Source organism: Thalassophryne amazonica, chromosome 7 (assembly GCF_902500255.1).
Source record: "Thalassophryne amazonica chromosome 7, fThaAma1.1, whole genome shotgun sequence".
Taxonomy (NCBI): Eukaryota; Metazoa; Chordata; class Actinopteri; order Batrachoidiformes; family Batrachoididae; genus Thalassophryne; species Thalassophryne amazonica.
The window spans coordinates 109,019,749-109,034,496 of NC_047109.1; the positions used below are offsets into that span (position 1 = coordinate 109,019,749).

The following is a 14,748-nucleotide window of genomic DNA, read 5'->3' on the forward strand; positions in this document are numbered from 1 at the left end:
CGTGCTCACAGGCGAATGACATCACCGACAGGCGTGGAAAAACTCACGCATGCGCACGATGGTTCAAGCATGTCTGACGTAAAAACATATGAATGAAATCCATATAGTTTTAGAAAAAAAAAAAAGGTACGATACTTTATTGACAGACCTCGTATCTCCTACCAGGTATCATGGATCAGTTTGGATATGTCAAAATACTTGAAGAGGTCATGTTGCCTTATGCTGAAGAGGACATGCCCTTGAAATGGGTGTTTCAACAAGACAATGACCCCAAGCACACTAATAAACCAGCAAAATCTTGGTTCCAAACCAAGAAAATTAATGCCTCACAGATGTGAAGAAATCATGAAAAACTGTAGTTATACAACTAAATACTAGTTTAGTGATTCACAGGATTGCTAAAAAAGCAGTTTGAACATAATAGTTTTGCGTTTGTAGCGTCAACAGCAGATGCTACTATTATTGAGAACACCCCCTTTTCTACTTCTTTTTTTTTTACTAATAGCCCAATTTCATAGCCTTAAGAGTGTGCATATCATGAATGCTTGGTCTTGTTGGATTTGTGAGAATCTACTGAATCTACTGATACCTTGTTTCCCATGTAACAATAAGAAATATACTCAAAACCTAGATTAATCTTTTTAGTCACATAGCACTACTATTATTCTGAACACTACTGTATCTGTTGCGGACATGAACGAGCAAAGCTCTTCAGCATCTAACCATATCATTTAGGTCAGTGCTTCTGGAGAGCATTAACATGGCTAAAAACCTTTTCTGTTACTTTAACACGCTGTCTGATGTTCAAATAGCATCATATTCAGTTAAGTTAGAGTACTGTATTGTCCCTTCAGAACACACAAACGTGCATGTTACAAATTAATGTAACAAGAAAGGATATGAATTTCCCACTCAGCATGCTTTAAACTTTATTTTTAAAGACATCATGTACAAAATATAATCTGATTATAGTTTTGCCCAAGAAAAGAAAACACAGACATTTTGAACCACACAAATTGTGACAGATTATATACTGCAGCTTTGTGAAATCGCTGTTCTGCACAGTGAGCAAAGGTGGACTATTTTTAAGCGATTGAAACAGAATGCCACTTCTAGGAGAACTTCTGCTTCTGGATTCAGAAGAAACTCAAAATCAATATGTATCTCATCCGCTTCGCAACCAGGTAAACAACTTTCACATGTTCTGTGTCATATTAAAAGTTCAGATTTAATTTCTCCAAAATGCATAAAAACAATTTGGAAATTTAAACAATTCTTCCGGATCTGTGTAGCAGCAGCGACAGCTTTGTGCACTTCTGGAAGTGATGCTCTATAATACAAGTTCAATTTGCTCCAGGTCTATTGGAAAATGTAGCGACTGAACCAGCACATTATACACTCAGACTGAAGTGACTTCAAAGTAAAATAAACCACACAATTAATTACTTCTTATTTTACCATTTTATTTTAAAATCTAAACTCTGTCATTATTGAGATGAAAGTTTTGTTACTGCCTCACAGATGGCTCTCTGAGGATCTAGACCCACCTACCAGAGTCACCTAGCAACACATCTGCCATCAATCACCTCATCAGCCACAGTATATATACCGTTAATGTCTTACTTAACAGATTATCTTTGATGTTAGTAGTTGTGGTCCTGTTTCTGGCCTTTTAAAGTAACAGCCTTCATCTTTATTGTATTTATTTTTACTGACCCTTTTCTTTAAGCCCTGACCCAGAATGTAAAGATAAGCAAAGTTCATCTGTTAATAGTTATCCAATGAATTGCTAAGCAAAGAGTACACTGGCTACTCTTGGTAATTGTTTCATCAAAAATCGGATGACATTTTTAAACATTTACCTCAGATAGGGAGGGTATCAATTTCAGTGGTAGCTTCTTTTCACAATCAGTCTGATAACCACAAGAGGAAGAACCTGTTGAATCTGTTGTTCTGCTTTTCTGACCTCGATGAAATGCGTCAATCGTACACAATCACAAAATGTGGGATAGTTTAGACATTGAAATTTTTGTGGCGTTTAACATCCAAATTAAATACAGCCTGGTGCAAAACTGGAGGAGTTCTGCTGTTATAGTCAATGTCTACTGGTTAGTGACCAAGACTAGAAATGCAGTTGGGGGGCGGGGACATGGGTCAAAAAGGAATCCATTAAATATGGGTGTGGCTGTACGCCCAGGATACCCCCCCCCCCCCCCCCCCGTCACCAAAATCACCACTACAAAATGGGGCACTTTCCAACATTTTCATAAATTTTTCATTGGTAAGGAAACCCCTCATAAACCTCAATTTAAAAACAGTCCCACAGGATCACATGATTAGAATTTGGGTTCATACAGTTTGTTGTGCCATGGTGCGTTTTAACATAGTTACGAGTGCAGAACCACACACTTAACTTCTTGCGGTGACTGACGAAACATCAGTTTGCAGCGGCCAACTGGGTGTTTTACGGAGAACAAAAGTCCACAAAAAATGATTTTTGATGCATTTTAGTTCTTGATATGGGTTTATTCCCCAAAATTAATTCCTAAGAAGCTTTTGGACAATGAGAAATGTTTTCAAGCAGTTAATGCATAGATGTCATAACTATAGCCATAATAATGTAAAGGACCAGCACTCCGATGCCGATTCCCAGCGCCACATTGTTTAGTGTCTTTGCTGTCTTGCTGCATCTCTCCGCCTTTTCCTGGTCACCTACACTGTTGGCATCCCGGGTCTGAAACAGAGAAACAGGAGGCAGATGGGACAGAGTAAAATTATAGCAATATTTATTTTATGCTCACTAACAAGATCAACAAGCCTCGTTTTCAAACCAGGTATAGGACAAACAGCCAAGATAAACCACCCAGTTAACTGCGGTAGTACAGCTAGCTTGGCTAATGCATGAAAAAGATGTTCAGGAAGGAGAATGTACTCATACTACCTTTACAAAATAACAGTACATAAAGTTATGTTTGTAAGTTCGAGCATGTGGTACTACTTTTATAGTAATATGCTTGTAGTCCACTTGTTAGAGTGTATAATCTGGTCTCGACATTCCAGTCTGATCAAAATTTGATCCACCAACTAACTCTCTGGTTATAAACCCACTTTCCTAACCCCTAGTCTGTGATGTGTGGCTTTAGAATATGTGATTTATGCCTTACCTGAAGACATTTGCTTCTTGCAGCTTTAGTATAAGTGTAGTATAAGTATACTCGTCACCATATGCCAAGTCTGCTTAGATTATTCTGTTTATTTGTTAGTATACACAAACTATACAGATATTTTACGTATAATAGGTGTATACTTTTCAGTATACGCCAGGTATAGAGAATTCTTTTGGTATAAACAACGTATACCTTTAGGTATAATCTGTTAAGTATGTATGTGATAAAATTGTTAAACATAAAAACAAAAAATTCAATTCAAGTTAAAAATGTAACATAACTTTTTTTTTTAAAAAGTTGTCTCAACTTCAGGCCTGAAGAGGTTAAGTTCACTCAACTTTGCATCACAGCTAGTAACTCAGATTTGATTCAGATAGAAATTACCTTTTGAATGAATTAACCTCACAGAGAAAAGCAAGTTGACGTAATGGCACAGTTCCTTAAAAAAAAAAAACTTTCACATGAGGATGTGTTATATTTTTTAGTTGCATTAACTTCACTTTGTAAGTAAGCCCTTGTGACTTCTTGCATTTCACATAGGGTGTCGCAACAGGATCTGTGGTGGACGCTGTGACGTTAAGGACCTTGGTGTCGCAGCATTTTGTTTTGATGGGGGAAAATCCATAACTTTGTGCACTGAAAGAAACCTTTTCAGAGATTCTGTTTATGATAATGTTGTTAAAGGTAAAGTGCCACTGTGTTTTTTAAACTTAAAATAATAAAATGAATTTTCTTTGGCACCACTGAGGGGGAGAAATTCAAGAGATCAGTTGCTATGACCAACATTTTGTAGATTTGGAAATTATTTATAAGAAATCTTATGGAGGTTCACCTAAGATGGGTCACAGGCATGGCTGCAAGCAACTGAATATTTTTTGACTGAACATTTTCCGTGAGTGGACCGACTGTGCGGCAAAGCCGCAAAGTCATCTAGGGGGGTCTGGGGGCATGTCCCCCCCAGAAATTTTGAAAAAAAAAATGGTGCAGTTTGGTGCATTCTGAGTGCAATTTGGACAGTTTTCCTTTGCCTAAAACAGTGCTTTTTGACTCTTATCATACTGCAAAAAATGACTAAAGTGTATTAATTTCATCACAATTTATTTACTATTTTGTATGACAGTATGTGTCTGTAATAAGTTACCATCCACAAATGGAATGACTGTCTGCAATAATTTAACTGACTATAATTTCTGCTTTCATTCTACACAATTAATCAAATCCTAAGTGTGTCTTACAAAATAAATAAATTATTCGAACCTTTATGCTATTATCTGGTAAAATAAATAATACACTTAAAGACACTAAAAGACATAATATTGCCAATGAAAAGTCTTTTTCCCCGTTGTTGAAGCTTATCTCTTCTTCTGCCATGTAGGGCAAATGAAGTTCCTTCAAGTGGCATCCCACTTCCTTGGTCATAAACTCCCACACTTCTGGCAAGTACTGGTCATCAACCCTGTACATCTTCACCTCTCTCCAAAGACTTGGTGTGCGGATGGATGGCATGTGGCCGTAGGCCTTCTCCACATTGAGTAGGTCCACGATACCTACATAATTCAGCATCTCAACCTGCAGTTCTACTGGCAGCAAGTCCATGGCTGTTATTAGATAAAAAATGGAAGTCTATGATGGCATTCTGCATTCATGTCATCTGTGTGGCACTGCTGAGTTTTCTTTTTTAATGTTTTATTTAATTTGGAGATCACTTTTTGGGGGAAATTGTAAATATATTTAGGTATTGTAAATTAACTGCAGTTATATTTACTGTCAATTAAGCAACCACTGAAGATATGTGCACTGGGGTGGGATTTTTACTTCTTCCCACTCCCTTTCGAACTTTCTTGTCATTTTTTGATTTGCTTCTTTTTTGATCTTGTTTATTTATTCATGAGTGTAGAGGTACAGAGAGTACAAAGAAGCTTTGTTCATTTGATTTGCTTATACTGTGAACTGCCATGATACTGGAATTGACAACTAAGTTCGAAAAAAAAAAAAAAAATTGATTGATTGATTGAACCACCAGACCAACTGAATTTTAAATAAAGTCTTGTGAAATACTGTCACCACAATCCAGCACTTAAAAATGCCACAAGTTTTAATATAAATGATAAAAATCATAACCAATGAACACTTTTACAGTATTAGCATTTTATTTTACTTTCATTTTTGAATCGATTAAAGAGTAAAAACTTAATAAATCAGTTGTAAGTACTAAAAGAGGTTTATGTAGAAAGCAATTTAGCCAGAAGGTCGAGAGGGGGAAGTGTTGACTTTTTAAGTACTTGAAAGACACTGGACTCATTGAGAGGATTTAGTACTGTTATAATGGACTGATGCAGCAGGTGGCAGCAGTGCGATGCCTGTATGCACCACTCTGCATTTAATCATTAGTGATTGATCTCTGCTCCCCTGGTTCTCTCCCTCAGCCCCAACCAGTCCCAGCAGAAGACTGCCCCTCCCTGAGCCTGGTTCTGCTGGAGGTTTCTTCCTGTTAAAAGGGAGTTTTTCCTTCCCACTGTAGCCAAGTGCTTGCTCACAGGGGGTCGTTTTGACCGTTGGGGTTTTTACGTAATTATTGTATGGCCTTGCCTTACAATATAAAGCGCCTTGGGGCAACTGTTTGTTGTGATTTGGCGATATATAAATAAAAATTGATTGATTGATTGATTAAGCACAGTAGAAGAAGAGAGGGGTAAGTTAGATTTCATCACCGGGACACACGTTTGGAAAGGAGTGCATTTCATGTCAAAATAAAGCTATAAAGTGTAAAAACGGAAGGAAATCAATTGTAAGGCCTGAAAGGAGTTTCTGTAGGAAGTATTTTAGCAGTAAAGTCCAGTGAGAGGATGAAGTGTTGCCTTTTAAAATACTTGAAAGACACGGGACTCGAGAGGATTTAGGGTTGCTTTAACGGCCTGATACAGTAGGTGGCAGCAGTCCAACAATAAGGATGCCGGCTGCCATTAAACGCCGTAGAAGAAGAGAGGGGTGAGTTTGATTTTCTCATAGGGACACCCGGTTTGATAGGAGCGCGTTTCGTGTCGAAATAAAGCCATAAAATATGTTTTTTTTTTTTTTTAAGTTAGCGGTTTTATACGACATAAACGGAACATGGAAAAAAAATTGGACGGAAATCCATAAATGAAAGTTTTGCTCACGTTTACCTTCAGAAAACAATGAGCGCGGTGACAGAGTCGCTGCCCAGAACACACGACCGCTTCCTGTAATGGCGGTACATTTTAAAGCAAATTCCGTCCTTCTCTCCCGTTTTGTGTCAAAATGAAGCAATAAAATATTTTTTTCAGTTAGCGATTATAAATGACGGAATAAACGGAACCAGAAAAAAAAAAATTGACGGACATCCGTATACAGACGGAGATTTTGCAGCCATGGAGGTCAACTCAAAACTTAATGCATGCGGACACGTGCTTCCTCCTGTAGTGCATTAAGAAGCCTGATTCTGAATGAAGTGGAAACTAATAAATTATGGGGTGGGCTGGAGATAAATAGGGCAACCCTAGAAAATGGGTTCATCATTAGCTTCAACCTAAAGTATGTTAGCAGTTAATTGTTGTGATAGATTACTGCTGACAATTGATTTTTTATTTTATTTTTTTTTATTCTCCGAAATAAAAGTTAAGTTCTACTACATCAGCTGATGTTAATCTCATGCATAGTTATTAGCAGTTAAAATACTTTCATGTAAATACATTTCCATTTAACATTCCATGTAAATTTCACAGTGACTGTTGGAATGTTGCAGTTTTATTCAAATGCTCCCGTGTTTCAAAATACAAGCACCAGTGGGAAAAAACAAAACAAAAAACAATTTAAAACAAAAAACCAGAGGTCTCATTGACATACCAATATTCAGATTTGATGAAAATAATCTTTTTCCAAGCTCAAATCCCTGTAAAGTGCTACTTGATAGCAGCATAGTTACTGATCCTGGTAGATCAACTCAAATCCCAGAGGTGGCACAGGCCACAGCGGGCCCCCTCTGGAGCCGCCTGTGGGTAGGAGGCTGGGACGGAAAAATGGAAAGTGAAAGGGAAGAAAGGAGGGTGAGGAGAGACAGAGAGGCACAGTGAGGGTTTGTGTGGGAGGAGCTGAAGGCATTTACTGGAACAGAAACCTTATTCCAGTAACTCGTGTTCTCTAGACCTTCAAGAAAGAAAGAAAGAAAGAAAAGCTTTTCCCTGAATATGTACCACAACACATCATGTTGGATAAACCTTCTCCATGAACAACTCACAAAACACACACACCAATGATGACATAATTATCCTTATAGATAATTTCTACCCAGTTACAACACCCATAGATAGTTAGGTCCACAAATATTTGGACACATCTATCTTTATTTTAGCTTTTTATGTGCGCATATTGGAGTTGAAAGTGAACCAAGATAATGATCTTGAAGTGGACACTGTCAGCTTGAATTTTGTTTTCTACATACAGTGAGGAAAATAAGTATTTGAACACCCTGTGATTTTGCAAGTTCTCCCACTTAGAAATCGTGGAGGGGTCTGAAATTTTCATCTTAGGTGCATGTCCACTGTGAGAGACATAAAAAAAAAAAAAATCCAGAAATCACAATGTATGATTTTTTAATAATTTATTTGTATGTTACTGCTGTAAATAAGTATTTGAACACCTACCAACCAGCAAGAATTCTCTCTCACAGACCTGTTATTTTTTCTTTAAGAAGCCCTCTTATTCTCCACTCTTTACCTGTATTAATTGCACTTGTTTGAACTTGTTACCTGTATAAAAGACACCTGTTCACACAATCAATCACACTCCAACCTGTCCACCATAGCCAAGACAAAGAGCTGTCTAAGGACACCAGGGACAAAACTGTAGACCTGCACAAGGCTGGGATGGACTACAGGACAACAGGCAAGCAGCTTGGTAGAAGACAACTGTTATGATTATTTATTAGAAAGTGGAAGAAACACAAGATGACTGTCAATCTCCCTCGGTTTGGGATTCCATGCAAGATCTCACTTTGTGGGGTAAGGATGATTCTGAGAAATGCTCAGAAGTACACAGAAGGACCTGGTCAATGACCTGAAGAGAGCTGGGACCACAGTCACAAAGATTACATTAGTAACACATGATGCTGTCATGGTTTAAAATCCTGCAGGGCAGCAAGGTCCCCCTGCTCAAGCCAGCACATGTCCAGGCCCGTTTGAAGTTCACCAGTGACCATCTGGATGATCCAGAGGAGGCATGGGAGAAGGTCATGTGGTCAGATGAGACCAGAATAGAGCTTTTTGGAATCAACTCCACTTACCATGTTTAGAGGATGAGAACAACCCCAAGAAAACCATCCCAACCGTGAAGCATGGGGGTGGAAACATCATACTCTGGGGGTGCTCTTCTGCAAAGGGGACAGGACTGCACTGTATTGAAGGGAGGATGGTTGGGGTCATGTATTGCAAGATTTTGGCAAACAATCTCCTTCCCTCAGTAAGAGCATTGAAGATGGGTCATGGCTGGGTCTTCCAGCATGACAATGACCCCAAACACACAGCCAGGGAAACTAAGGAGGGGCTCCGTAAGAAGCATTTCAAGGTCCTGGAGTGGCCTGGCCAGTCTCCAGACCTGAACTCAATAGAAAATCTTTGGAGGGAGCTGAAACTCTAAACCTGAAAGATTTGGAGAAGATTTGTAAGGAGGAGTGGAGCAAAATCCCTGCTGCAGTGTGTGCAAACCTGGTGAAAATCTACAGGAAATGTTTGACCTCTGTAATTGCAAACAAAGGCTACTGTACCAAATATTAACATTGATTTTCACTGGTGTTCAAATAGTTATTTTCAGCAGTAACACACAAATAAATTATTAAAAAAAAAAAACATACATTATGATTTCCGGATTTTTTTTTTTTTCTTTAGATTATGTCTCTCACAGTGGACATGCACCTAAGGTGAAAATTTCAGACCCCTCCATGATTTCTAAGTGGGAGAACTTGCAAAATTGCAAGGTGTTCAAATACTTATTTTCCTCACTGTAAATTAACAACCTGCATTTCAGTTCTAATTTTTTGAAACATAATTTAAATATAGTCTAAAACCAGCTTAACCGCACACGACAAACCAACCGATCGCGCACTACTAATTAACGCACGATTAACTATGGAATTGATCAGCTGGTCTCTCAATGCTACAGACCTTTTTTTTTTTCCTTGACAAGGAGATCAGTGTTGGGGGACCCTGCGTACCCTGATGGAACCAACCCAGCGGGCTATTCTCTCGACGCCTGAGAGAGATGGAGTGTGACATGTGGCTCCATTCTCTGTGGAAGACGTTGAGGATTCATTCCTATTCGCTTTCATGGTGGGAGGTTTGGTGCTGATTGGTTTGTGTGCTGCCCTGACCCACAGGAATATTAGCAAGACGGCTGCTTCCAGAATTTCGTCCCCTCATCAGTCCGTCATGATTGAGTTGTGGGCAATGCTGTGTAATCTCAGACTGCGTGAACTCTTGAACTCAAAAGCAAAATGGATACAATCTCGGAGCAAATCGCTGCATTGCTAAGGAATATGCTGCTGAGGGCCGGAGAATATTCTTCATAAATTTGTACTCTAGACAGTCAGAGGTGCAGGAAATGGAATTCTGTATCTCTCCGCCTAGCATCAACATGGCAGCCTTATCGGCTCCTGAAGGTCAAATACCCTGCTCTTCCCCCAGAACGATCTATGGCCTTGGTGAAGGAATTCCGCTCCCCCTTCTCATCTACCCCCCGCCCCCGCCTGCTGTTGTCTAGCAACATCAGACTTTACACACACACACACACACACACACACACGGACAGAAATTGATAGAAATTTAACTCATCTGCACACGACGCATGTCTCCCTCCCTCTATCCCTATTACCCCCGTGTCTCTCCACTCCCTCCACCCTGGCTTCCTCCTTGCCACCTTGAAGGCAGCGTAGTTTTTATTGCTGCAGCCTTCAACCCCCAAGCTGGGCGGCACGGGCCCCTCCTGCTGCAGCCTTCACCCACTTTGCCTCAATTTGGATGACGGACTGCTTCAAGTTTAGTGTACATAAACAATGTCAAATATATATGTGTTGTCTTTAATTTTGATGTGTGCCATTATTACGGTAAACAAGTAATAATTGTGGATTAATTGCTGTATCTTGTCTGAGGTAATTGGAGTGTAAACATAATTGCCCTTTTTGGGATCAATAAAGTTGTCTGAAGTCTGAAGTGGGCAGACGTGAAATGTGGCAGGAAATAAATGAATGAACTGCAGATCAAATCACACCAACAACGGAACACATAACCATAAGTGTGCTGTAATGTGCTGACAAGACAAAACACGTGATTTTTTTTTAACTCAACGTATTTCAAACTTTATTTCTGAAAAGAAATTCAGAACATAAACACTTTAATATTTTGGGGATTAAAATAAAAAGTCATTTTATGACAGCCAGTGACAGATAATGTTTTACAAATAGGTGCACGTCATTTCAACATAAAACATGACGTAAATGCTTCCAAAACAGCATACATAACGAGGAAACATCTTTAAACATATGCTGATAAGATGATTAAAAAAAAAATTCAAATAAAAAACAAAACCTCACATAGGCTGAAAATATAGAAGAAATAAATCACAAAACAAATTCCGTACAGAAGAACAACAACAAAAAAAAAAAAGTAATTTGATCCCTTTAGGTGTTGATTTATATGAGCATCAGTAATTTGTTCCCTTAATACATGAGACTGTCTAACAGGTGAATTGGAGCCTCCAAAACCAGGCACATTCTGCTTTTGTAAACTGCACACATCATCATGCATTTTACTTCCTGAAATAATGAAAACTGAAATGTGAATTATGTGGAAAAACTGATCCACTGATATTGTGTGGGACCAAACGTTGAATATAAATCCGTCAATAGTGGCGTACCAAAGCAAAGACAACAACTATGTAGATGATGACGAGGATTATCATGCCAATCCCAAGTCCCAAGGCCACGTGATTCAGCGTCCGCGCCATTCTGCTGCTCCGCTCTGCATTCAACCGGTCACCTGAAAGGTTGGCTTCTCGGGCCTGAAAGAAAGATTTTTTAAAATTTTTTTTTTTACAAAGTATTACTGATTGTAAAGTAAGAAGAAGGAGAGAGAAGAAAAACATTCTTTCAAAAAGAGAAGAAAAACATTCTTTCAGGTGCAAAGTACCATTTCAGAATTAAACAGGTCATATTGTAGAAAATCTGCTGTTATCTACCTTTTATAATTATGTTTGGTTGGACTTTAATTGGTAAACAATACACAGGGCTTCCCTAACAGTAATATTATTTGAACGTCATTTCATTTTGATAAAAATAGAAAAGGGCCATATTTCTCATTTTTTACAGGTCAGTCTGCAGGAGTCCACTTTATGGAGTGCACGTGTTCCTATGTGGACAAAGGAGGAATGAAAAAGCATCTATACACATCCTGAGTTTAACATCTTTATATGTGATAATTTGTTCTTTCTCTAAAATATTTGCTAAATTGCATCAGTTGATTGGGAGAATCAGGTGTCAGAACTCTGCTTGTTATGTGGCACCGCCTACATTAGGTTCTGTCCTGGTCACTACATTTGGACTTGGATACATTTATCTTTGCCCTGTTGAAAACTGCACATCTATTAAACAAAACAAAACAAAACTAGAGTGCCCAGGGCCCTGTGGGTTACCAGCTCAATTAAAGCCCAAGGAAAAATGTACATTTCCAGCATAAAAATTAAAAACTAATGAATCTACGCAAATAATTTTGGGATGGGAACAATGTCAATGACCAATATTGTTCCCTTGTTAAATTAAAAGAAAAGTCACTGGACAGCTTTTGAGAAAATTGGGTCCAAATACCCAAAATGGCTGTTTTCGGCATAATAATGGCTGCCATTTCCAAACAAATCTATGACTATAATTTTTTGACGTGAAATATGTCAGCAACCCATATTACACTCTTGACAAATTAGAAAAAAGTTACAGTTTTTGAGAAAATTACCTTTAAGTGCTCAAAATGGCGATGTTCGGCATAAAAATAACTGCCATTTCCAAACAAATGAATCTACAAATATGATTTTTAGACGGGAACAGTGTCAAAGATCCATATGATGTCCTTGCTGAAATTAGAAAAAGTTAGACAGTTTTTGAGCTATCGCAAAAATGGACGCCGCTGACGCCTACGACTATGACGGATGCCGCACAACGACAACCCACAAAAATTTATATATCATCACCTTCCTAAAATTTTAGGAAAGTGACGATATGCACTTTCAGGTATGAATATCAGTTCTATGCTTTAATTTTGTCTGTTCCAACATCTGATTTGTCCTGTTTGATCATCAGTCACTATGATCCACATGGTCACAAGCTGAAGCACTTTTATTTGATTGTTGCATAGTTTGTGGAAGAAAATGTACACTGCAATCTGAGTAGCAAACATTGTGACACATGTAGTTCCTTAGCCTCACCATCTACAGTAAGTAATCATATTTAGAAAGTGCGCAAACAAGCCAATCACTCTCCGAATGTGAAGCACAAATCTGCCCTCGAGTGGTTCCAGTATGGAGCACAACAGTAGGGACACAATAGCTGTAGATCATGTCATTAATTAATAAATGTTTTTAGTGATTTAATTAAGCAATAAGAAACTTATTTACAAATTAATACATTAATCTACAAAAAAGTTATTAGCTAGCAATTCTTGACATTTTACTCGTCCAGAAAAATTGAGAAAATTTGTTTTAAATACAGCACTTTCAGGATAAATACATTCCAAAGTAGTTTTTAATTAGGGCTGCCAGAAAACATTTAGTCTGACAATCAACTAGTCACCGATTATTTTTGCAGATTATTATTAGTCGACCAATCCGATCATACGTAAATTGCGGTTTATCGCACCAGCATGCAGCTATTATTTACTTTATGAGGTGTGCATGTTGTTGGCTTGGTAACAAAGTCGTCCATAGATGAGGAATGTCTTTTTTAGCACTTTAACGTAGCATTCTGAAACATTAGCATTATCACATTTTCCTATTCAAACATGACTTTGCTGTTATAACGTTACAGCAAACACATAACATATGTGTGCGAAGGCTAATGAAATCATCATCATCGTTAATGTTAACGTTTACACCTTTCAATATAAGCAGCTCACTATAGACGTTTATGTTAGCGGCTAACTAGCCTGTTATCTTACCAGAACGACTGTCCCTCTTCATCAGAATCAGCCACAACGTGTTTCCTTCTCAGATGCTCCTGCTTCGCCGTTGTACTGCCGTAGAAGGTAAGTTCTGCCTTGCAGATTTTGCACTGCGTGTTTTTTCTTTAATTTGGTTAAAACGCTCCCAAATTTTTGAACTCCGGTGACATCACAGCTGACCCGGATTACCACTAATGCACAATACAAAAATGCAGCAGAAGATGCAGCAGCAGTTTTGAGAGAAAAATAAAGTGTAACAAAAATGGAAACAAAGACGTAAATGATGCCGTCGATTATTAAATTAGTCACCAATGGTTTTGATAGTCAACGTAATCATGACTAGTCGACTAATCATGGCAGCCCTACATACAGTATCAGTTTAGCACAAAACACCAAAGTTTAAAGAACATTACATAATAAAACATAACGCAATGCTAAAATACCCTCAGCCGTATGAACCCTGTGTTCTTTATTAATTTGCAATTGTTTAATTAATTATTAAGATCCTGTTGCCTTACATACAATTTGTACTTGTTCAATAAAGCCCCTCTATTAATCAATCAAAAACAATATTAACGTTTTAACAGCATCTGCAGGAGGGCTTGCTTGTGTATGTACACGAGCTTTTGATAAAAGTGGAAGTTATGGAAATCAAGGAATATTTGTAGATCCCCCTCTGTGCATTTGCTGATATTGAGACAAATTTAACTGCATAGTAAGTTAGCGTTGAGTTAGCAGATGTTAGCATGCATGCTAACACTGCAAAATGTGTTATCAGGTTACAAAAAGAGTGTTTTCAGAAGTTCTTGCTAGCTTTTACATAATATTTGACAAAAAGGACATAGTTACACACACACAAAAATGAGTTTTGCACCTAGCTACCAGCCTGTGACGTCACCATGCTAACATCCGCAAAATAAGTTCAGAGGCGTTATTATGTAAAAAAAAAAAAAACACGGCATTTTTGGTTCTAGAAGTGTTTATTTCTCTGTAGATTTTACATAATATATGACAAAGAGGATATATTTACACACAAACAAAACAGAGTTTTGCAGCTAGCTACCAGCCTGACGTCACCATGCTAACATCCGCAAAATAAGTTCAGAGGTGTTATTAGGTTCCAAAAATGTCTTTTTCAGTTTTAGAAGTGATTATTTCTCACTAGATTTACATAATATATGACAGACGTGCATATAAACACAAAGCAAAGCGGTTTTGAAGAGACCAGCCACTGACGTCACGGTGCAGCTCTACTCTGAATGGCTGTTATCCCCCGCCAATCAAAAACAAAGCAGAAGAGATTCAATCAGAATGTAACCTTTTAACTTCTTAAAACAGGCCAAGGTTAGCCATATTTGAACTTGTCCTAG

At 38.2% G+C, this 14,748-nt stretch overlaps 1 protein-coding gene across 2 annotated transcripts in view; it reads right to left on the minus strand.

Annotated features, from left to right (window-relative positions):
- Window positions 1–903: 903 nt before the first annotated feature.
- Window positions 904–14,748, minus strand: part of LOC117514743 (proline-rich transmembrane protein 1-like) — a 58,910-nt gene continuing 45,065 nt past the window's right edge. Inside the window, exon 3 of one of the 2 annotated variants that reach the window (XM_034175305.1) lies at window positions 904–2,734. In XM_034175305.1, coding sequence (XP_034031196.1) covers window positions 2,585–2,734 — 150 coding nt within the window. In that variant the 3' untranslated portion in view covers window positions 904–2,584. Of the gene's footprint in view, window positions 2,735–10,531; window positions 11,235–14,748 lie in introns of those variants that run through there. The other variant, XM_034175304.1, reaches the window with a different exon arrangement.